Genomic DNA, 26,837 nt, shown 5'->3' on the forward strand with positions numbered 1-26,837 from the left:
GTATCCGGGGAGTACATCCAGACCCGGATATATGCATTAAAGGTCAACAGATCCCATGTGCAAGTGAAGCTAAATTTTTAGGGTAGATATTTGATTTTAGGCTTACATGGTCTCTCATTTAAAGTGTTAAAAGCTAAATGTGTTGAGGCTCTGAATCTTTTAAAAGTATTGTCCCATACATCAGTGGGGCCAGACTGCAATACTATTTTAAATTTATTCAAGGTCTTTATTTTTTCCAAAATTAGTTATGGATGTGAAATATACTCCTCACCCACCCCAAGCCGCTTAACTGGTATTAGATTGTCTACAGGAGCGTTTAGAACTTCACCTATCACAAGTCTCCTTGTTAATGCTGGGGAGTTGCCTCTACACGTTTACCGAATGTCTTCTATTATTCGGTATTGGTTTATCCTTTCAGACTGCAAGCCTTTTAAGGCACTCAACATACTTTGAGTGGCACCTAAAATCTCCTCAACCTTATGGCTGTCATGTGAAACAATTATTAAACATTCTTGATATAATTAGAATTTAGGTGCTTCCATTCAAGGTATCATCAATGCCTCCATGGTATTTACCTGACATATCTTTTTGTAAATGCTTTATCGGAGTTAAGAAGAATATGTCTGACTTAGAATTCTGGTCTTTTTTTTATGGAACATGTTGCAGAACACAGGGGATTGACTTTTATACATACTGATGGCTCCAAATATGGTGCTGGCGTTGGATTTGGAGTACATAGTAATGATTTTAATTGTAGAGGTGCACTTCCTCTAACGGCTTCCATATTTCCTGCTGAACTGTATGGCATACCAACTGCTATTGAGAAAATAGCTTTGGAAAAGGAGGGTAATTTTACAATTTTTAGTGATGCAACGAGTGTTCTTCAAGCTTTAGAAGTTTTTAATTCTAGTAACCCTCTAGTTTTAAAAATTTTAGAATGGCTTTTTATTATTGGACGGAGAGGTATAACAGTTCGATTTTGTTGGGTTCCAGCACATGTAGGTGTGTCTGGGAATGAGAAGGCAGATTTACCGGCGAAGAATGCGGCATCCGAGTTGCTACCAAGAAGGTATCCCATTCCCTATAATGATTTCCTACCTTACATCAAGAAATTGGTTTTTAATAAATGGCAACAGCACAGGGATAGTCTAGATGGCAATAAAATGAGGTAAGTAACAAATGTCATATCACCTTGGAGGTGATATGACCCGAAAATGGGAGAAGACTCTTTGTCGTCTCCGTATTGGTCACACTTGGTTGACACACTAGTTTCTGCTGAATGGCCAACACCAACCGTATTGCAACAACTGTTTAGTACCTTCAACAGTGAGGCATTTGTTGACCGAATGCCCTAATTTTAATAATTTTAGAAATAGATATCTGTTTGAGTGAGGTGAGGATGGCAGGTTCATCCTTGCCAAGATTCTAGGACATGATGTGTCCTACTATGAGAGCGATATTTTTAGATTTATTTCAGAAGCAGGTCTTCTGAAAACTATTTAAATTCTATAATGACACTCATTTTTTATGGTTTTAATTGAATATTCTTTTATTTTTTATATAAAATAAATGATATCGGCGTCAATGACCTTACACGTCAGGATCCCAGAAAACCTTAAATCAATCAATCAATATCAATACCACTGCATTTAGCTTAGGCCTTCTTTTTGCTTTCACATCACTCAAAAGTATATTGTTTGTGTGTACGATGTGCATTAGTTACACCCATAATATATAAGTATATGTAGATGGTCATATTAACCTCTAGGAATCTTGCTCGTATTAAAATAAAATAGCTTAAAAATACAAGTGTATAAAAGAAACAAGTAAGCTATTTATTGATGCATTGTCAATGAATCTTCTTTGTATTACAATAAAATAGCTTAAAATGCAAATTTGTAAAAAAAAAAAAAAAACAGGTAGGTTATTTATTTTATTTCTTTACTGTATTGTACAATAATTTAGCAACTGTTAAAAATATGAGCCTATTAAAGAAAATGGTTCATTTTTGTTTAACAGGGAAGTTAGTTCTCTACAGTGAGAGTAACTGCAATAAAGTACATTACTGTATATTATGTATATGTACAATGTTGTACTGTAAGTATTGTGTTATTTTAGTTTATAAATTGGTGTGCATGAACCACATTTTTTATATATTTTCTGGAAAATATCTTCATTGTTTCTGGTGATATTTCTTGATGTTATTACACGTTTCATATATCAAAATAGACAGTTATAAGAATTTTTAAATGGCCTTTTAAATATTTGCAAATTTGAGCTATTCAGGATGTGGTCTGGTCCCTAACCCTTGTAAATCTGGGGTATATATATATGTATATATATATATATACAGTATATATATATATATATATATATATATATATATATATATATATATATATATATATATATATATATATATATGTGTGTGTGTATATATATATATATATATATATATATATATATATATATATATATATATATAAAAATATATATACACAGTATAATATATATATGTATGTATGTGTGTGTATATATAATGTATATATACACATATATAGTGTATATATTTATATTTATATCTATATATATATATAATATATGTATATATATATATATATATATATATATATATATATATATACTGTATACATATAAACATATCCTGTGTATATATATATATATATATATATATATATATATATATATATATATATCAAATAAGCCATATATATTAATACATTAAAGTCTGGATTCTCTTAACGACCTCGGGATCAGAGCCCTAGGTGGAATCACCCAAAGACTATAGTATCAGACCGGCCGGGATTTGAACCCTGGTCCGAGATACCTGTATGCGTATGCCAGTGACCATACCACTCAGCCACGAAGAAAGATAAAAGTCAATGACAATTCTTTTATACATATACCTGTCAAATTCTGGTTTTCTGTACTTAGAATTGAAATCAACTCATCTTCACCATCGTAGCTAATTGGTAGGTTTGGGACTTGGCATTCGATTAATGATAAATTTTTGCACATTTAAACTTGTTTTTCATATTTCAAATAAGCCATATATATTAATACATTAAAGTCTGGATTCTCTTAACGACCTCGGGATCAGAGCCCTAGGTGGAATCACCCAAAGACTATAGTATCAGACCGGCCGGGATTTGAACCCTGGTCCGAGATACCTGTATGCGTATGCCAGTGACCATACCACTCAGCCACGAAGAAAGATAAAAGTCAATGACAATTCTTTTATACATATACCTGTCAAATTCAGGTTTTCTGTACTTAGAATTGAAATCAACCCATCTTCACCATCGTAGCTAATTGGTAGGTTTGGGACTTGGCATTCGATTAATGATAAATTTTTGCACATTTAAACTTGTTTTTCATATTTCAAATAAGCCATATATATTGATACATTAAAGTCTGGATTCTCTTAACGACCTCGGGATCAGAGCCCCAGGCGGAATCACCCAAAGACTATAGTATCAGACCGGCCGGGATTTGAACCCTGGTCCGGGATACCTGTATGCCAGTGACCATACCACTCAGCCACGAAGAAAGATAAAAGTCAATGACAATTCGTCTATACATATACCTGTCAAATTCAGGTTTTCTGTACTTAGAATTGAAATCAACCCATCTTCACCATCGTAGCTAATTGGTAGGTTTGGGACTTGGCATTCGATTAATGATAAATTTTTGCACTTTTAAACGTGTTTTTCATATTTCAAATAAGCCATATATATTAATACATTAAAGTCTGGATTCTCTTAACGACCTCGGGATCAGAGCCCCAGGTCAGGTGGAATCCAGACTTCAGTGTATTAATATATATGGCTTATTTGAAATATGAAAAACACATTTAAATGTGCAAAAATTTTATCATATATATATATATATATACAGTATATATATATATATATATATATATATATATATATATATATATATATATATATATATATATATATATGTATTCTTCTTTATCATCATCATCATCATCATCATCATATGCCTATTGACACAAAGGGCCTTGGTTAGGTTTCACCAGTCTTCACTATCTTGAGCTACTAAGTCAATACTTCTCCATAACTCTTCTAGTGCCTTGTGGAGCCCAGCTAAACATTTGGTGAACTTATCTCTCTTAGGGAGTGCGAAGAGCATGCCCAAAAATCTACCCCTCATCATGATCTCATATATGGCACTCAAGTAATCTCTAGTAGTTTCATTTCTAATCTTTTCCTGCCCTTTTACCTCCCAATATTCTTCGGAGGGCTTTGTTCTCAAATCTACTAAATCTATTGGAGATTGTTTCATTTTTATACCACGACTCTTGTCTATATAGTAACACCGCTCTCACTAAACTGATACTTAGGCTGATTTTTACCTGTAATTTCAGCCGATTTGATTTCAAATTTACTCTACCTAGCCATTGTCTGATTTTTTTTTTCAATCTTCCACTTAACTAATTCTAAAAACCCTCTATTGGAGATGATAGTTCCTAGTTATTTAAATGATTCTACCTCATTAATCCTTTCTCCTTCTAATGATATTTATCTTACATTGCATGCTCCGTTCTCATCATCTCAGTCTTTCTTCTATTTATCTGGAGCCCAACCTCGTGCGATATTTTATGCATTCTGGTAAGCAAGCATTGCAAATCCTATGGTGTGCTGTAATAAGGACAGCATCATCAGCATACTCTAGGTCTGCTAATTTCCTATTACCAATCCAGTCCAATCCTTTTTTACCATCTCCAACTGTTTTATGCATTACAAAATCCATGAGGAGGATAAACAACATAGGTGACAACACAATCCCTTGGAGTATGCTTAACACTGGAAATTCATTGGATGGAACTCCACTAACATGAACTTCTCACTTGCTATGCTTATGAACAGGCTTAATCAAATTTACATATACAAGAGGAACTTTTATATATGTATATATATATACATATATATATATATATATATATATATATTTATATATATATATATATATATATATATATATATGTGTGTGTATGTATGTATACAATCTATATATAAACACATACATATACATATCAACTTACTCAGTTCGACGATCCATGGTCTTCTATTCCTTCCTCTGCTTGTTTTGCAATCTCTAGGGACCCATTCTGTTATTTTTAATGTCCAACTATTGTCTGTCATTCTCTTGATATATTCTGCACGTGTCCATTCCTGTTTTCTTACTAGATTTCAAAATATCTTCTTTTTTAGTTTGCTTGTGTATCCATATTGCTATTCTTTTGTTTCTTAGTGTTATTCCCATCATTATCCATCTCATTAAATACTTTTCTTTTTATAGGAAGTAGCATTCTACTTTTCTTAATCTTGTTTTGTTTACCAAATGCTCTCCCTCCCATGCTTGTCCTTTTGACTTTGGTCTCGTGTCCCAGGGAAACACTTACTGTCTGTCCTAAGTACGTATATTCATTAACAATTTTCACAGGCTTGTCCATAACTCATTATTTGTTGTGTCAGCATTTTCCTTGAACATTATAGCTTTACAAATGTTCATTTTCAGTCTTATGTTTCTGCTTTCTCTATTCAATTCTTCTCTTATCTTTTGTAATTCCTCCCCTGATTCACTAAACACACCTATGTCGTCTGCAAATCTTGAGTTGTTACGGTATTAACCATGAATATTAATTCCTACATTTTCCCAATCTAAACTCTTGAATAAATCTGAACTCATAAAAACTTCAAGATATTTTGTGAATGATATAGAAGAAATGAGGTCTTCCTCTCTAACTCCTTTCTCAATTGGAATTTTCTCACTATCTTTATGTAGTTGTATGATTGCTGTACTTCCTGTATAGATATCGTCAAGTATTCTAACAAGATTTGTCTATTCTTTGTTTTTAAAGGGCTTTCATTACTGCTGCTGTTTTGACAGAATCAAGGCTTTCTAATAGTCAATAAAGGCCATACATAGTTGTTGTCATACTATATTAATTTTTCCATTAGCTGGTTAATTACTTTGATATGGTCAGTTGTTGAATACCCACTTCTAAAGCCTGCCTACTCGCTTGGATAATTAATGTCAAGCTGTCTTTCTATTCAGCCTAGTATGATCTTTGTAAATGCTTTATATATTACGGAGAGTGAACGTTTTGGGCAGTAATTTTTCAGGTCTTTTGTCTCCATTTTTGTGAATTAGTATAAAGTTTTTCCAAGCTGTAGGTATAGAGCTTTCTTGCAAACATTTGGTGTAGAGTTCAGTCAGTTTTACTATAATGAAATCTCCTCCATCTATTTCTAAATCTATTGTTAGTCCATCTTCTCCTGCTGCTTTACCTCATATCATGTCTTTTTGATGCTTTCTTTACTTCTCCTACTGGTACATTTTGGTACCAGCTCAGGTGTTTCTTTATTTCTTTTGGTAACGTTGTTTCTTATATCACTATTGTATTGCATTGTATAGAAATCCTCTGTAATTTTTATCACTGTCTATTGTGGATAATATTTTCATTTTCATCCTTTAAAGCAAACATGTATTGGTGCCCTGTCCCAAGTCTTTTCACCAATTTGATGCTTCTTCCTTTTTTTAGTTTTTTCCCCAATTTTGGTCTGATTGTGTTTACGATTATCTTGGGTTTTTAGTTTATTTATTTTTTGGGATAGTTCTGCTAATTCTAATGATCAGTTTATGACTGGAGCAACCGAAGTTAGCAATGCCCTGGCTGACCATTTTTAAAATGTATCGTGCAAGCGTGAAGCAGCTCCTGGTCATTAGTATAGGAGCATTGAAGAAAAGAAAGTTTTAAATTTTGCAACAAGAAAGGAAGAGTCATACAATTTTCCTTTGACTGAAAGAGAATTTGATCCTGCACTCAGTACATATACTGATACAGCCCCTGGAGTCGAAGGAATTCCATATGCAATGATTAAACATGTGCCTTTTAATACAAAGTTATTTATTTTAAGCATTATTAATAGAATATGGCATCATCATATCCAAGTGTTTGGGAACTAGCCATTATTTTAGCCTTCTTAAAACCTGGTAAGGACAAGTTTTTCGCAGCAGATTATAGGCCAATTGCATTGACATCTTGTTTATGTAAAATCATGGAGAAGATGGTCAATGTAAGACTGATGTGGTACCTTTAAAAGAAGGGTATTTTATCACCCACTCAATGTGGATTCAGCAAAATGCACTCAATGACTGATGTGTTGATACGACTTGAGTCCTCTATTTGTGAAGCCTTTGCTTCCAAACAGCACCATGTGACAGTCTTTTTTTACCTGGAAAAGACATATGATACCACTTGGAGATATGGTATACCTAAAATAATTCAAGATTTTGGACTAAGAGGAGAGCTACCACTATTTATTCAGTCATTTCTTTCACATGGAGTTTTTCAAGTGAGAGGGGGAGGGGGGAAAACTCTATCAGAGAGTAAATGCCAGGAAGGAGGAGTTCCTTAGGGTAGTGTACTGAGTGTAACCCTGTTTGCACTAGCAATTAATGGGATATCCTCAGTTATTCCCCGGGATGTTCTCTTAACATTATTTGTGGATGATCTCTCAATATCATTTGCTGGAGCTAGAATGGCAATGATTGAGAGAAAAATAAAACTCAATCAACAAAATTATCCAGTGGGCAGATATGAATGGATTTAAGTTCCCAACAAGTAAAACTGCTATTGTCCATTTCTGCCGTATCCGGGGAGTACATCCAGACCCGGATATATACATTTAAGGTCAACGGATCCCATGTGTAAGTGAAGCTAAATTTTTAGGTTTGATATTTGATTGTAGGCTAACATGCGTTTCTCACTTAAAAGCCAAATGTCTTGAGGCTCTAAATCTTTTAAAAGTATTGTCCCATATATCATGGGGGGCCAGACATCAATACTATTTTAAAATTATACAAGGCCTTGATTTTTTTCAAAATTAGTTATGGATGTGAAATATACTCTTCAGTCACCCCAAGTCGGTTAAAAATATTAGATTCAATACATCATGGTGGTATTAGATTGTCCACAGGAGTATTTACAACCTCGCCTATCCCAAGTCTCCTTGTTGATGCTGAAGAGTTGCCTCTAGACCTTTACCGAATGTCTTCCATTATTCGTTATTGGTTTAGATTGCAAAGACTCCCTAATTATTTAGCCTTTCAGACTGCAAGCCTTGTAAGACACTCAACATACTTTGAGTTGCACCCAAAATCTCCTCAACCTTTTGGGTTTTGGGTGAAAAAATTATTAAACAGTCTTGATATAATTAGAATTAAGGTGCTCCCATTCAAAGTATCATCAACACCTCCATGGTAATTACCTGACGTATCCTTTTGTAAATACTTTATTGGTGTTAAGAAGAATATGACTGACTTAGAATCCAGGTCTCTTTTTATGGAACATGTTGCAGAACATAGGGGATTGACTTTCATATATACTGATGGCCCCAAATGTGATGCTGGCGTTGGATTTGGAGTACATAGTAGTGATTTTAATTGTAGAGGTGCACTTCCTCTAACAGCTTCCATATTTACTGTCGAACTATATGGCATACTAACCGCTATTGAGAAAATAGCTTTGGAAAAGGATGGTAATTTTACAATTTTTAGTGATGCAGGGAGTGTTCTTCAAGCTTTAGAAGTTTTTAATTCTAGTAACCCTCTAGTCTTAAAGATTTTAGAATGGCTTTTTATTATTGGACGGAGAGGTATAACAGTTCGATTTTGTTGGGTTCCAGCAGATGTAGGTGTCTGGGAATGGGAAGGCAGATTTACTGGCGAAGAAGACAGCATCCGAGTTGCTACCAAGGAGGTATCCCATTCCCTGTAATGATTTCCTACCTTACATCAAGAAATTGGTTTGTAATAAATGGCAACAGCACAGGGATAATCTAGATGGCAATAAAATGAGGGAAGTAACAAATGTCATATCACCTTGGAGATATAACATGATAACCCAAAAATGGGAGAAAAGACTTTGTCGTCTCCGTATTGGTCACACACACAGTTGACACGAGTTTCTGCTGAATGGCCAACACCAACTGTATTGCGAGGACTGTTTAGTACCTTTAACAGTGGGGCATTTGTTGACCCAGTCCTCTAATTATAATAACTTGAGAAATTAATATCTGTTTGAGGCCCGAGGTGAGGATGGCGGGTTCATCTTTGCCAAGATTCTAGGACATGATGTGTCCTACTATGCGAGCGGCAATTTTTATATTTATTTCAGAAGCAGGTCTTCTGAAAACTGTTTAACTATTATAATGACATCTTGACTTTTATGGTTTTAATTGAATTCTCTTTTATTTTTTCATACATAATAAATGCTATAGGCATCAATGACCTTAGATGTCAGGATGCCAGAAAACTTTCAATCAATCAATCTTTGCCAAGATTCTTGGACATGATGTGTCCTACTATGCGAGCGACATTTTTAGATTCATTTCAAAAGCAGGTCTTCCGAAAACTATTTAACTTCTATAATGACATTTAACTTTTATGGTTTTAATTGAATGTTCTATTAATTTTTATATAAAATAAATGATATCGGCGTCAATGACTTTAGATGTCAGAATGCCTGAAAACTTTAAATCAATCAATCAATCAATCTTATTTCCATTGAAATTGCTTACCATTTTTTACGCTATTAGCACTATTGCCATTATTCTTTTGCTTCATTGCACTACCACTAGAAATCTCATCAGCCATAGTTAATGTTATCCTAGTTTCAGGAGATAAGGCAAAAATGCTGCGAAGGTGATACACACAGAGCTTCGACGATCACAATAGCAAACACAATAGATTTGGAATAAAGCTGGTTGGTGTTGCCCACCCTGGATGGCACTAGCTGCATCAGGACCTAGTTAGGAGAGGCACTGATTTCAAAATTATAACTCCACGGAGTTAGAGCATATCTTTTACTTGCGGTAATTTCCGTTCGTAAATCTGAAAGTTCTCAAACTGGATGTTTGTACCTTAAGGACTGTCTGTGTCTGTACAGTGAACCCTCGTTTATCGCGGTAGATAGGTTCCAGTCGCGGCCGCGATAGGTGAAAATCCGCGAAGTAGTGACACCATATTTACCTATTTATTCAACATGTATATTCAGACTTTTAAAACCTTCCCTTGTACGTAGTTCTGTTAACAAACTACCCTTTAATGTACAGAACACTTAATGCATGTACTACAGTACCCTAAACTAAAACAGGCACAAATATTAAAGGTGATTTTATATCATGCATTTCCTAAACACGCTAAAAAGCACGATAAAAAATGGCGACCAATGTTTTCTTTACATTTATCTCTGATCATAATGAAGAAACAAACTGGAGGTAGAGCTTTGCTTATTACCCAGACATATTTCCCATACTTTTCCCTTAGAACTACATCACATCTTCCTACTTTAGATATATATATATATATATATATATATATATATATATATATGTATATATATATATATATATATATATATATATATATATGTGTGTGTGTGTGTGTGTATATATATATATTTATATGTATACACATATACATACCTACATAAATACATAAATACATGCATACATATATATATATATATTACTGTATATATATGGGTTATGGAAAAAATCCGCGAAGTGGTGAATCCGCGATGGTCAAACCGCGAAGTAGCGAGGGTTCACTGTATATCTATTTCTCTCCGGTCACGCTGAGTGGCATTTCCAGATGTATAACTACTTGGGTCTTTTCCCATCCTTCTGGCAGGGGGGAGATGGAGTAGGCATACCCTGGGGAGATGGATTACCATGAGAGGTACAATTGGAAACCATAACTGTCCCAATGCAGTTAGAGAATGTGGAGGGTTTTGGGAGGGGTTGAATGTGTGTGCCTATCCATTTAAATAGGTAGCCATCCTTTTTTAAGGAATTCTGCTAGTGGTGGTCGTGGAACGTATTTTACTGTATATGCATGGGTATAAGCAAATTTTAATGGTGAGTACATTGTAGATGCCAAATCCTTTCATGCCACTGATATTTTCAACAGGCGTATGGAGTGGGAGTTAGCAGGAGAAGGAGAAGAGGAAACTATCATGCAGAAATATCAGCGGCTGAAATGTGATGTCCAACAGCTATTGGAAGAAGTCGATGCTGTTAAGGTATGTTTATTAGTTGAAGCTTTCAGTGATTGATTTTATATTTTAATATTTAGTTCAGCCTTTCCAGTCAGTGTTACCTTTCAGGATGCCAGAAAACCTCAAGTCAGTCAATCAATCAGTTTAACCTTTTGAATGAGTGTAATGGGTAACAATTTGTTACAGATAGTTAATATACTGTATTTAATATTTAAAGCGCAGTAATAAACATATCTAATCTCAATTGCAGAATCTCGCTATCAGTTTCAAGTTTCATTGATGAGTCGATGGCCTAATGTACAAATATGTACGTGTTGAGATGAATGGATGCACTTATTTTATAATGGGGCCCCTTAGGAAATTCATAGATGGGTCTTTTTGTAGAGGTTAACATGCATCATTAATGAAATCATCATTTTCAAATTATTTAACCTAGGAAACTGATAGTAGTCTGAGGGGCCCAAATCTGAGGAATACTGTAGGGATAATGGCTGACTGTGTAGTATTCAGGCTTACTGTTTATTTATGAGACAATCTTTCATCATGGTGAAAGAGTATTCCTAATATCCGCTTCTCACTGTGATTTTTATGAATTTTCTCTTTTAGGCAGTAGTCCCCAGAAACAGTTGTTTAATCCTTTTCCTGGTAATTTTCCAGCAGCACAATCTCCATCCCCAAAATTTTAGGCCATCACCATCCATAGAGGCATCAATCCCTAGCCTTTCCTGTGAGCTGAAGATTGTTAATGTTTTGTAATCACTACCTGTAACTAGTGAACCTAAATCTCATCCATGTTCACATATCACCAGAGAAAGTCCTTGCTATTGGTATATAAACTAATATTTTTCCAGGATTTTTTATACCATAGCCACTTCTGATAGGATTTAAGAGGTTTTGTAGCCCAGCAAATTTAAAATTGTTTTTAGAAATTATGGGTAACTGCTCAAATGTAATCCTTTAAGGTACCCAACTCTGTGGCAATTTAACCTTGAATATTTCATCATCTTTCCCACCGTTATCCCTACATTAAGGAGTTGGTTGCCTGATGTGCCCTCTAATAACATCAGGCGTGGTTTATGTTTTGGCCTACGGTTTTCATGCCCTTTCAGTCATTAGCCGCAATCTTTGGTGGTTGGCCCAACTTTTGACTAGATAGTCCAACTCTGACAGTGGTTTCCACAATTATGGCACTGGACCTACCCTTTTTCTAAATGTAAAACTGCAAGGCAGCAGCTTTCCTTTTAGTCGCTTTTTCCAACACGCAGAATATACGATTATAACATTCTTGCCTTTACCACAGGGCTTCCATTCAACCCTGGATTGGTATCGTTGTTTAGCCAACCTTTATTGGTTTTAGAGCTGGTCGAGCTCAACCCACAATAATTAAAAAAAATAATTTAAAATTTCTTTTTGTACATCTACATTTTTTTTTTTAATCTATCAAAATAAATTACTAACAATACTTATAACTACTGACTAGATAAATAGTCAATTTGGAAAACAACTATTTGTTACAAATATATTTTAAGAAATACAAAAAATTTCTACAGAAAAAATTTATACATTCAGAAAACTGAAATAATTAGAAAAAACTGGAGTCACACAGGCTCTTGGATACTAGGTAGATACTTGATATTGAACAGAAGTGGATTGGACTTCTATAGATAATGCTCTGAAATGAGAGAAAAATGGTTAAAATATAAGAAGCATGTCAAATTTCAAGCCTTTTTTTTTTTATAATTAAACGAAATTGGTAGTTGTTGAATGTTCATGGAATAGTCATATTATTGGCCAACATAAATATACACTAGGATATCAGTTAATATTCTATCAGGGGCCAAATATAAATGTTGGTTTTAGAGGGCTGAGTTTCATCATAGTAACGTAGAAATATTATTGTAACTTTTAATGAATATGATGTTTATGCATGAAAATTACCCCCCCCCCCAAAAAAAAAGAAACGCCCAATATTCTAAAGAATGGAAATACATAGAGATTTGCCAGCTAAGTTCGGCTTGTATTGCTAGGGTGCCACAGCCCATCCTCCCCCGTTATCCACCAAAGATAAAACTTCATAACGCTGAATCCCCTACTGCTGCTACTTCCGCGGTCATACAAGGTGACCGGAGGAAGCAGCAGGGCCTACTGGAACTGCGTCACAATCACTCGCCATTCATTCATATTTCTAGCATGCTCTCTTGCCTCCCTCACATCTATCCTCCTATCACCCAGAGCTTTCTTCACTCCATCCATCCTTCCTCTTGTACTTCTCCCATCAACTCTTACATTCATCACCCTCTTTAGCAGACAGCCATTTTCCATTCTCTCTACTTGGCCAAACCACCTTAACACATTCATATCCACTCTAGCTGCTAAATCATTTCTTACACCCGTTCTCACCCTCACTACTCCATTCCTAACCCTATCTGCTCGAGATACACCAGCCATACTCCTCAGACACTTCATCTCAAACACATTCAATTTCTGTCTCTCCGTCACTTTCATTCCCCACAACTCCGATCCATACATCACAGTTGGTACAATCACTTTCTCATACAGAACTCTCTTTACATTCATGCCTAACCCTCTATTCTTTACCACTCCCTTCACCACTCTCAACACTTTGCATCCTTCATTCACTCTCTCACGTACATCTGCTTCCACTCCTCCATTTTCTGCAATATATATAAATGTGTGTGTATATATATATATATATATATATATATATATATATATATATATATATATATATATATATATATATATATATATATATATTTACACATACATACATACATACATACATACATGTGTATATATATACATATATATATATATATATATATATACACATATACATATACATATATATAGATTCTCCACAAAGAAGGATAAGGTACTAGACTTAACCAAAGAAGCAGAAGCATCTCTATTCCCAAAAACACTCAAAATCTTGATGAAACAAGCTGAAAACGCCCAAAACAATCTATCTAGATGGGGCTGCAAGAGGAAATGGCAAACCAGAGAATATGTTTAGAATAACGCACTGCGATCGGAGTTGTAACGGCTCTCCCACGTATCCAATTCTATCCCATATCCTTTGAGACATGGTTAACTCTATTCGGTGAAAGATAGCCATGGTTGTTTTAAACACATCCCTGTTACATGCACAATATCTCGGGATATTTGCTCCAGGGGTCAGAACCCTGTGATACCTCTACAGGTATAATTCTCTGGTATATCAACTCACAGGAAATATCCCAAGTGGAAAGCTGCCTAGAGGAACTTCCAGCAGTTATGAGGTCCTTTTAATGGCCGGATAGTGCTACGTTGGATTCTTCTCTCTGGTTACGGTTCACTTTCCTTTTGCCTACACATACACCGAATAGTCTGGCCTATTTTTTACAGATTCTCCTCTGTGCTCATACACCTGACAACACTGAAATTATCAAACAATTCTTCATCACCCATGGGGTTAACTACTACACTGTAATTGTTCAGTGGGTACTTTCCTCTTGGTAAGGGTAAAAGAGACTTTAGCCATGGTAAGCAACTCTTCTAGGAGAAGGAAACTCCAAAATCCAACCATTATTCTCTAGTCTTGGGTAGTGCCATGGCCTGTACCATGGTCTTCTACTGTCTTGGGTTAGAATTCTCTTGCTTGAGGGTACACTCGGGCACACTATTCTATTTAATTTCTCTTCCTTTTATTTTGTTAAAGTTTTTATAGTTTATATATGAATTATTTATTTTAATGTTACTCTTCTTAGAATTTTTTTCCTACCTCCCTTTCCTCACTGGGCTATTATCCCTGTTGGGGCCCTTGGGCTTATAGCATCCTGCTTTTCCAACAAAGGTTGTAGCTTAGGAAGTAATATATATATATATATATATATATATATATATATATATATATATATATATATATATATATATATATATATATATATATATATATATATATATATATATATATATATATATATATATATATATATATATATATATATATAATATTAGTTCTCATGCTTGAGAGTACACTTGGGCACACTATTCTATCTTATTTCTCCTCGTCTTGGTTTGTTAAAGTTTTTATAGTTTATATAGGAGATATTTATTTTAATCTTGTTGCTCTTCTTAAAATATTTTATTAATCATATTTTCCTTTCCTCACTGAGCTATTTTCCCTGTTGGAGCCCCTGGGCTTATAGCATCCCGCTTTTCCAACTAGGGTTGTAGCTAAGCAAGTAATAATATATATACTGTATATATATATATATATATATATACACAGTGGTACCTCTACATTCGATCTTAATTCGTTCCAGAAACTGCTTCATATGTTAAAGCAATCGTATGTTGGAGCAAATATTCCCATAAGAATACACTGTAATTTGTATAATTCGTTCCACACCCCAAAAACCTATATTAACTCCTTAATAAATTACTACATATAATTACTCATAACAATAACATAACTGCATAAAATGAAAGAAACATGTAAAAAAGATAATTGTAAAGGAATAATAAATAAAAAAGGTGTTTTATTGTCACTTTACCTTAGAGACATGCCAACGCAGGTGTAGGATTTGCTACGCCAGGAAGAGACGGACGATCGGCAAGAAGGTAGACATGGTGTTAACATGTTCTTTAAATAAATACTCTCTCTCTCTCTCTCTCTCTCTCTCTCTCTCTCTTTTTTGTTCTTCACTGTTAGTGTTAGAGACGTCTATTAATTTTTTCTGAGAGAGAGAGAGAGAGAGAGATTAAACAAAAATGTGTTGTGTACATTTGATTTTTAACAGCGTCAATGAGTTGAAAGACAATTAAATGTAACTAAAAAAAAACAATATCAGCGAATCTGAATTCCTTTATTAACTAAAACAAATATTGATACAAACACACTCGTGTGCGTATGCGCAAACACACACACACGCAGGAGGAGACATGATTGGCGAGGAGGTAGAGATAGTGACTGCGATAACGTACCGTAACTTACACTATGGAAACTTTAATCTAGCTTAGCTTATTTATTTTTTTTATTTTTATATTCCATATTTTTTACATTTTTTTTCTTTTGATTTTTAATTTTCATCACTTTCAGTGACTAATTACAATACGTTATCGCAGTCACCATCTCTACCTCCTCCCCGACCGTCGGTCTCTTATTGCGTAGCAATTCTTGCACCTGTGTGTGTGTGTTTGTGCATACGCACACGAGTGTGTTTGTATCAATATTTGTTTTAGTTAATAAAGGCATTCAGATTAGCTGTTATTACTTTCTTAGTTACATTTAATTGTTTTTCAACTTGTTGACGCTGTTAAAAATCATATGTACTGTAAACACATTTTTATTTAATTTCTCTCTCTCTCTCTCTCTCTCTCTCTCTCCTCTCTCTCTCCTCTCCTCTCTCTCTCCTCTCTCTCTCTCTCTCCTCTCTCTCTCTCTCTCTCTCTCTCTCTCTCTCTCCTCTCTCTCTCTCTCTCTCTCTCTCGGAAAAAAATAATAGACGTCTCTAACACTATAACAGCGAAGAAGGAGAGAGAGAGAGAGAGAGATTTTATTTAAAGAATATGTTAATGCTATGTTTAGAGAGAAACAGAAAAAGAGACCTTTTTAAAAGAGCTTGTTAATGCTATCTTGGTTTTCTTTGCTTCACTTTTTTCTTTCTTTCTGTTTATCACGCTGGCCCTTTTCACAAATGATCGTTGCCAACAATCTCTTTGTCCTTTATCCCTATCAACAAAAGGCGTTCTATCTCTTCCAGGGTATTTCTACGATGTCTTGTAATAATGGTGATCCCCTTCGATGGTTTATCTGCTTTAATGGCTGCCTTCTGCTTGATGATTGTCAAGATCATAGGCCTATTCCGGCCATATTGTTTAGCCATATCACTCACATGCACACTGGTCTCATGTTTTTCTATAATTTCTTGCTTCAATTCTAATGTAAGAATTGCCTTCTTCCTTTTCTCACCACTACCTGTATTGAAACTTAGCTTCTTAGGCACCATGATTATAGGTAAAATCAAAAAGGAAATGTGAGAAAAGGAAGAAAATAAGCACTGTTAATAACAGACCAAACAGAGGACAACCACACGATACACACAAGAACAGAGAACAGAGCACTCGACACTCAATGGCGTCCCTCTTACGTGCTGCCATCTACCTTCGTAAACAAGATCTACATCGTATGTTGGAGCATTACTTCGGGTGTCGAGATAGAAATTTGGTCGAATTTGGAAAATTCGTATGTAGAGGTTCCACTGTATATATATATATATATATATATATATATATATATATATATACAGTATGTATATATGAATACAATAATACCTCACAACAGGAAATTAATTGGTTGGGTAGTTGCTTTCGTACTGTAATTTTGTTGTTTTGAGTCGCCTTTTACATGTAAATATCCTAATTCATTTCAGATCCATTAAAAAACACCACATTAAATGTTTATAAGAAGGCTAAACTACTCTAAACTCAATGACGTACTGTACGGTACAATTATTTGGGTAATTCAGTAATAACCCAACCGTTAATAACCTGTAAAATGAACGTACAATTAGAGCAAACAGTGAAAATACAGTAAAAAAAAATGTGGAACGTTACATTTGGAGTGAGGCGATGTCTAAGAGCAAAGTGGCCGGGTGGTAGACGAGGGTGACAAATAGCAGAAATGTTAACAAGTGGCAGAAAACATTAACATTTATCTTTACAAAACTGCTTGATACATGGAGAAAACATTACCACTTCATTTTAGAAAAAACAATAACAAATGGCAGAGAATAATAACAGCTTTACAATAAACTTTAAAATTAAATTTCTCTATTTTTGCCTTTTTCTATTTTTTTATATTTTGTATTTTCTAAATTTAATTATGGATTTTCTTCATCACTGCCACTTTCTTTTCTTTTTGGATCACTTTGACCTCCCTCTTTGCCTACTAGTACCAAAGGCCTCTTTTTTTTAAAAAAACTATCCAATGAAGATTGTTTCGGCTTGCTTCTTGAAATTTTTCTGAAATGACTCGGGCAAACGTCATTTACATATGCAAGAGCACGACCTGTGATAGTTTTTTCTAGATGTGTCTTTTTGACAAAAGCCACCTTTTTATGGTAGCAAGCTAGAGCCTCCTTAATTTCTGACATTGTCAGTGGGTCATCCTCCTCCTTGCTGCTGCATATATAATTAAATGTACTGTATTGATAAATATATATATTTATATATGTATATATAAATTATTTATATACAGTGATACCTCGGTAGTCGAACGACTCTATACTCGAACAATTCGGAGTTCGACCAAAATTTTCGAGAAATTTTTGCTGCGGTGCTCGACCAAAAATTCGGTACTCGACCAGCCGAACACGTGACGACCGCATGGGCTTTGTGATGATCGCGCCATCTCGGCCACTCTCGCTTGTTCGGGAAGCATCAGTTCTCTCGAGAGCGTCACTCAGACAACGCGCGATCAGCATTCGTTGTGATTTAGTGATTTTCAGTGCTTTTAATTGCTTTTTTAGCTTTCATAATGAGTCCCAAGAAAGTAATGAGTGTTAAGGGGAAGGAGAAGAGGAAAACAGTGCGAACAACGATCGAGTTGAAGAAGGAAATTATAGCGAAATATGAGAATGGTGTACGAGTGTCCGATTTAGCGGTAGAATACGGAATGGCGAAGTCGACCATTTCTACGTTTTTAAAGCATAAAGAAATGATTAAGAAGGCGAATGTTGCAACGGGAGTTACGGCGGTAACTAAGCAAAGGCCACAAGTGATTGAGGAGATGGAAAAGTTGCTTTTAATATTTATTAAAGAAAAACAGTTGGCCGGGGAAAGTGTTAGTGAAGCGTTCATTTGTGAAAAAGCGTTGCATATCTATGAAGAATTAGTGAAGAAAAGTCCGAGTACCAGTGAAAGTGATTCATTTACATTTAAAGCGAGCAGGGGTTGGTTTGAAAAGTTTCGTAATAGAACAGGTATTCATCGTGTTACTAGGCATGGGGAGGCAGCTAGTTCGGATCAAATTGCAGCCGATAAATACGTGGGGGAATTCGATCGGTACATAAATGAACAAAATTTGATCGCACAACAAGTCTTTAATTGTGATGAGACTGGGTTATTTTGGAAGAAAATGCCAGCCAATACGTACATTACCAAGGACGAGACGAAGATGCCAGGTCACAAGCCAATGAAAGATAGGCTAACATTGTTGCTGTGTGCAAATGCAAGTGGCGATTGCAAGATCAAACCCTTGTTAGTGTACCACTCGGACAACCCCCGGGTGTTCAAACGAAATAATATTTGTAAAAGTGCACTACCAGTTATGTGGCGCTCGAACACTAAATCTTGGGTCACAAGACAATTCTTTACTGAGTGGATAAACGAAGTGTTTGCCCCCCAGGTTAAGGCTTACCTCATTGAAAAGAGCTTGCCAATGAAATGTCTTCTGGTTATGGACAATGCTCCTGCACATCCTCCAGGTCTCGAGGATGACTTGAAAGAAGAATACAGCTTTATCAAAATCAAATTCTTGCCCCCCAATACTACTCCCATACTCCAGCCCATGGACCAACAGGTCATTTCAAACTTCAAAAAACTCTATACCAAGGCCCTTTTCAGAAAGTGTTTTGAAGTGACCAGTGACACGAAGTTGACCCTAAAGGAATTCTGGAAGGAACACTTCAGCATCCTCAACTCTGTTAACATGATTGACCAAGCTTGGCGAGGTGTGACCTATAGGACATTGAACTCTGCCTGGCGTAAGCTGTGGCCATCATGTGTCACAGAGAGGGAGTTTGAAGGTTTCCAACCAGAGGCGGGTCCAAGCACTGCTACCCCTGTAATTTCTGATGACACTGATGTCGTTGAGGAAATTGTTGTCATGGGCAGGAGTTTGGGGCTTGAGGTCGACAAGGATGATATTGATGAGCTTGTAGAAAGCCATTCTACCGAGTTGACTGTGGAGGAATTGTTGCACCTGCAACAACAACAGCAGCAGGATCTGATTGTGGAGCAGGAATCTTCAGAAGAGGATGAGGTAAGGGAGGATGTTCCAAGTTCTCTCATCAATGAAATTTGTTCCAAGTGGGCAGATGTGCAGGCTTTTGCTGAAAAATACCACCCAGAAATTGCAGTAGCAAACCGGGCAGTGCATATGTTTAATGATAGTGTCATGTATCATTTTCGAAGAATACTGCAGAGGAGGAAGAAACAATTAACAATAGACCAGTTTTTCACAAAAGAAAAGAAAGCTGCTACATCAAAGCCTGTTTCTCCTCCAAAGAAGAGACAAAGAAGAGAAGAAACCCCTGAAATAGATCTGCCCACCCTTTCATTGGAGAGAGAAACAACTCCTGAAGGAGAACTACCCCGCCACATCATGGAAGGGGACTCTCCTTCCAAGCAGTAACCTCCCCCTTCCATCCTCTCCACATCCATCCCTGTATGCCATCGAACCGCTGCTCAAAGGTATGTTCACTACAGTACAGAAAATGGTTTAAAATTGTTTTATTTTAGTACAGTAAATGGTTTAAAATTGTTTTATAGGATTTTCTGACCAATTTCATACACATTTAGATAATTATTGTTGTTTAGGTACACGTTTTATTAATATTTTGGGCCTGTTCGAGTGCTTGGGAACGGAATAGAATATATACCATTATTTCTTATGGGGAAAAAAAATTCGGTACTCGAACAAATCGGAGGTCGAACACGGATCTCGAACGGATTATGGTCGAGTACCGAGGTATCACTGTATATATATATATATATATATATATATATATATATATATATATATATATATCTATATATATATATATATATATATATATATATATATATATATATATATATATATATATATATATGTATGTACATGTACATATATATATATATATATATATATGTACATGTACATGTACATGTACATGTACATACAGTAGAACCTCGGTTGACGAACGACTCCGCTTACGAATTTTTCGGTTAACGAAGTGACTTTCTCTGAAAAATTCGTCTCGGTTAACGAATATTGTATCGGTTAACGAATTTAAATTTCCCTCCCACGCGCCGTTTTTTGTAGAAAAGTGTTAACGCCGCGCTTCCTGATCGCATTTTTCATGGAAATAACTTAACGACAGCATCTCACAATGGAGTCACGTGACTCCTCCCACGCATACCTACCACCCCCTAATCCCCTTTATTACCCCCTTCACTCGTTCATTATCTCAGTATCCGCCGTCTCGATAGCATACATACTTAGTGAATTCGTGGACGATTTCTTTGTGATTTTTACACGTGGTTTGTGATTTGTTTTATTTTCATTCATTTGTGATTACAGTACTGTACTGTGTATTATTGTGATAGACAATGGCTCCTAAGATGTCGAAGAAGGAAAGCAGTAAGAAGAAGCTGATGATAACGATCGAGATGAAGAAGGAGATCATCGAGAAGCATGACCAAGGCATGCGTGTGAAAGACATTGCTAGTTTTTTCAATCGCTCGCAGTCGACGATATGCACAATATTAAAGAAAAAAGAAGAAATAAAGGCCGCTAAAGTAGCTAAAGGTGTATCGTCGTTGTCAAAACAACGGCCACCTATTCTTGATGACGTAGAAAATTTATTAATGGTGTGGTTAAATGAAAAGCAGCTCGCAGGAGATTCAGTAAATGAGAACATGATTTGCGAGAAGGCAAGAACCATTTACAGGGACTTGGTGAGAAGTGAGCCAGGCACATCAGCAGAAAAACAAAGTTTTAAGGCAAGCCGTGGTTGGTTTGAAAAATTCAAGAAGAGAACGGGTATCCATAGTGTTGTTCGGCATGGCGAGGGGGCCAGCGCCGATACGAAGGCAGCAGAGTCTTTTGTGAAAGAGTTCAAAAGTCTCGTGGACTCCGAGGACTACGTTTCCCAACAGGTGTTTAATTGCGATGAGACAGGCCTCTTTTGGAAGAAAATGCCCAGGAGGACCTATATCACGGCAGAAGAAAAGGCCCTTCCTGGCCATAAGCCCATGAAAGACCGTCTAACCCTGCTGTTCTGTTCCAACGCCAGTGGGGATTGCAAAATTAAACCCCTCCTGGTGTATCACTCGGAGAATCCACGAGCCTTCAAGAAGAACAATGTGCAGAAGAAAAAGTTGCACGTCATGTGGCGTTCTAATACGAAGGCTTGGGTGACAAGGATCTTCTTCGTTGAGTGGATGAACGAGGTTTTTGGTCCCGAAGTCAAGAGATACCTCCTGGAGAAGGACCTCCCACTCAAAGCCTTGCTGTTAATGGACAATGCTCCTGCCCATCCTCCAGCCATTGAAGAGGACATAGCGGAGGAATATAAGTTCATTAAGGTGAAGTTCCTACCCCCCAACACCACTCCAATACTCCAGCCCATGGATCAGCAAGTGATCTCAAATTTTAAAAAACTTTATACCAAAGCTATGTTCCAGCGCTGCTTTGAAGTAACAGAGGGCACCAACCTTACCCTCAGAGAGTTTTGGAAGGATCACTACTCCATCTACAACTGCCTGACTTTAATTGATAAAGCCTGGCAAGGAGTCACCAGGAGAACCCTCAATTCCGCCTGGAAGAAACTGTGGCCCGACGCCGTTGCAGAACGGGATTTTGAGGGGTTCGAACCCAACCAGGAGGAAGCAGTTGACGAGGATATTGTGTCCTTGGGCAAGGCAATGGGGCTGGAGGTGGACACGGATGACATCGACGACCTCCTGCAGGAGCATAAGGAGCAGCTGACCACCGAGGAGCTGAAGGACCTGCACGAGCAGCAGCAAAGAGAGGTAATAGAGGAAATCTCATCTGAGGAGGAGGGAGGCACTGCAAAATCACTGTCTTCGAGTGAGATAAAAGATTTTTTAAAGAAGTGGGAAGACGTGAAAAGTTTTCTTGAGGAAAATGTCCCGAATAAGGCTGAAACAGACCGTGCAATAAATTTATTAGTCGATAATGGGGTGGGTCACTTCTATAAAATTTTAAAGAACAGACAAAAGCAGGTGTCTATTGAAAAATATCTTGTGAAGGGGGAGAAAAGAACTGTGAAAGACGACGACCAAGAGTCTCGCAAACGCAAAACCAGTGATAGTGAACGCTATTCTCGCGAGAGAACTCCAGTCAACGTTCCTGAAGTTCTCATGGAGGGAGATTCTCCCTCCAAGCAGTAACCCCCTCCTCCTCCTTCCCCTCCTCTCGTCTCCATCAAGCCAGCAGCGACACTCCTCTAAGGTAAAGTTCAGGTTTACTGTGCATGCATATCCATATTTTCATCATTAAATGACTGCAATATTTTAATAATTTTGTGTAGAGTACAGTAGAGTACTGTATGTGTAAGGAAAAATTTGTGAAAATTGGTTTTTGTAGATGGGTTGAACTAATTATTTCGATTTTATAACATTCTTATGGGGAAATTCGTTTCGCGATACGAATTTTTCGGTCTAAGAATTCGCATTAGGAACGAATTAAATTCGTAAACCGAGGTTCTACTGTATATATATATATATATATATATATATATATATATATATATATATATATATATATATATATATGTATATATATATATATATGTATATGTACATATATATATTTATGTATATATGTATATATATATATATATATATATATATATATATATATATATATATATATATATATATATATATATATATATATATATTATTACTATTATTATTATTGTTATTATTACTATCTAGCAAAGGCCTCTTTTTTTAAAAACTATCCAAGGAAGATTGTTTCAGCTTGCTTCTTAAGATTTTTCTGAAATGACCCGGGCAAACGTGATTTACATATTCAAGAGCACAACCTGTGGCAATTTTTTCTAGATGTCTCTTTTCGACGAAAGCCACCATTTTGTGGTAGCAAGCTAGAGCCTCCTTAATTTCTGCCATTGTCAGTGTGTCATCCTCCTCCTTGCTGCTGCATATATAATTTATATGTACTGTATATATATTTATATTGTATATATAAATATATATATATATATATATATATATATATATATATATATATATATATATATATATACACAGTAGGGTCCCGAATTATGCTAGAATTTGGTCGATCAATGACTTCGTATGAATGGAAAATCGCATATTTTGAAACACAACTAACAGAAATAATTACATTTGGGCCATGGCAACCGGCAACTTGCCTATTCAAACGTGTTTACCACCCATTTCCAATACTTTCTATGTAGTATACTGTATTATTTTATAATATCAAATTGTTCTTGTAAATAAATCAAACATTTAATATACTTTAAAGTTCTAATAACTTTAAAAAAAAGGTTAAAGTTACAATCAGGATGTGTCTAACACCGTATATTTCTCGTTATAACACGACCCAAAATACAGACAAATTTTAATGTTTGTCATATTTATTGTATAAGACAACTGGTGAATAGCAAAACCATCACTGTATAGAGTAGCTATTGTTGTATCATTTAAAATCCTAAATTATCAAAATAAAGGAGATTTTATATCACGAGTTTCCTAAACACGCCAAAAAGCACAATGAAAAATTACCATTTTTTTGTTTACGTTTATCTCTGATCATAACGAAGAAACGAACGCATTTACACATCTTTGTATAGGTTAGTTTTATATAATGATTTTGTTATTACAAATGTTGTTCTACTTAATTTTTTTTAGAACTTCGAAATAAATGAAAAAACGTTTTCTTTTATGACGCCGCCTTAAACGGAAACCTTCCATTTGTTTACTGTACGCTCCATCTTCGATCATAATAAACAAACGAACGCATTAAACACATGACTAAAGTGATAACTATTGATATTAAAAGCATTTAGTAAACATTATGTTATTACAAGTATTTTACTTACCGTATCCATATAAATTCCTAAATTCGTAGTAAAGCGGGAAAACTTTTTTTCATACGTTTATTCAACAATAGCAAAGAGCCGCTATTAACAGTATGGTAATTTACGATAATTCTAAACTGTTACGAAAGATAATTGTCCTTTCCATATCCAAAATACTTTTTTTAACTGCAGTTATAAGTCAACTTGTACCCACCTCAATTATGGAACCATTTGGAAAAAGGTAAAAGAAGAAGAAAGTTCTAGGCCGGTATTTAAAGTCATCGAACAATTAGGTTACCGCTAGAACGTTCTATATGATAGAGATGGTGCGAGATTGGAGAAGTAAGGAAAACTAAATCATGCTTGACTTTTAATAAAACTGAACTTTGTGAAACCACAAAGATTTCATTTGTTAGAGAGATAGAGAGAGGTAAGAAATGAGGGGGGTAGCGAAAGGTATCCTAGAGAGAGAGAGAGAGAGAGAGAGAGAGAGAGAGAGAGAGAGAGAGAGAGAGAGAGAGAGAGAGAGAGAGAGAGAGAGAGAGAGAGAATGATGGTTTTAAATGTACTAAACAATAAATATGATAGGTTACAAGACATTGGTGCTTATGTAATATTAACTGTATAGATGGTTTGAATAAGTTAAGAAATGGTATAAACAATGCTTTGTTATTGTTTTCGTACGCTCATATTCTTGAGAGCGAGAGCTAGACATCTGCTGATCTGATCACAGCCAAAAGTTAAACAAAAATAAGTCAGCAATACTCGATTTATAAAACATTTCCGAAATTTAAAACAAAAGTACAGAGTTTTCTTAAAGCACAATTAACTATTTAAATAGTAACAATTTTCTAGAATAAAGAGAAGTTTCCTAAAAATAGTGGTTTGCTGACGAAATCGGATGTCATATTTTAAGCTACGATTGAAATGGATTTATACTCGGTATAATTTTTTTTGTTTTATATTTAATTGATGCTTTTTAATAAAACCTATCTTGGGTTCTTCATTCACAGTATGTGTAAGTCTTGTATAACACCAGAGAGAGAGAGAGAGAGAGAGAGAGAGAGAGAGAATCAGCTGTTGTAATCGAATGCCATGTTTTGTTTCTTGTACCACTTGAAGCGAGGAAATGATCACCGCAACTAATAATAGTCATGTTAATTTCATTCTTAAACTCAGGTTGTAATATGTGAACTAAGATTTTATTTCTTACACACACAGAAAGAGAGAGAGAGAGAGAGAGAGAGAGATAGATTTGACTCTCTCTCTCTCTCTCTCTCTCTCTCTCTCTCTCTTGGAGAGAGGATTTTATAATTACACCTTGTATTATACGAAACAAATAATTGTAAAGTAAATCTATACTGTTTAGAAAATGACAAAATATTGCCGACTTGTTACCGAAATTTACGCCATTCATTGCCGATAAACGAACCCAGCCTACGTGTGAAAACCTTGAATACCCACAGGGAAAACTAAAGCTTTTATATATTCTATACTAAATAAAAATAATGCTTGAATATACCTTCATTAACAATACCATTAAAATTATTGAAAGGTTAGAAAAAGATAAAGATTGCCAAGAATGTAACCACAATTCTGTTTACATTTTGTCAGCTGGATTCGCATAGTTAAAAGTTGATTTCATTGTTATGGAATTTTTTCCTTAAATAGGCTATTTATTTTGAAATTATGTTAATAAAATGTAAGATAAATATTGTTTGGTAACATTTATTATCAAGCACTGTATTTAGGGGTACCAATAGATTTGATATATTTTGTAGTGCTTGACTTGCAGACTTTGAACAGCTTTGCAGAAACAATTTTTTTTTTTAAACTACCGACCGTATAAATGGGGAATCGCA

The 26,837-nt window shown here is 35.4% G+C and overlaps 1 protein-coding gene across 1 annotated transcript in view; it reads left to right on the forward strand.

Moving 5' to 3' along the window:
* Positions 1-26,837, forward strand: part of DCTN2-p50 (dynactin subunit 2) — a gene marked incomplete at its 3' end in the record, with an annotated part of 215,004 nt that overhangs the window by 100,892 nt on the left and 87,275 nt on the right. The window contains exon 2 of the mRNA XM_068368220.1: positions 11,026-11,137. Within this exon, the coding sequence (XP_068224321.1) occupies positions 11,030-11,137 (108 nt within the window). The remainder of the gene's footprint in view (positions 1-11,025; positions 11,138-26,837) is intronic.

Source organism: Palaemon carinicauda, unplaced genomic scaffold (genome assembly GCF_036898095.1).
Source record: "Palaemon carinicauda isolate YSFRI2023 unplaced genomic scaffold, ASM3689809v2 scaffold170, whole genome shotgun sequence".
Classification (NCBI taxonomy): domain Eukaryota; kingdom Metazoa; phylum Arthropoda; class Malacostraca; order Decapoda; family Palaemonidae; genus Palaemon; species Palaemon carinicauda.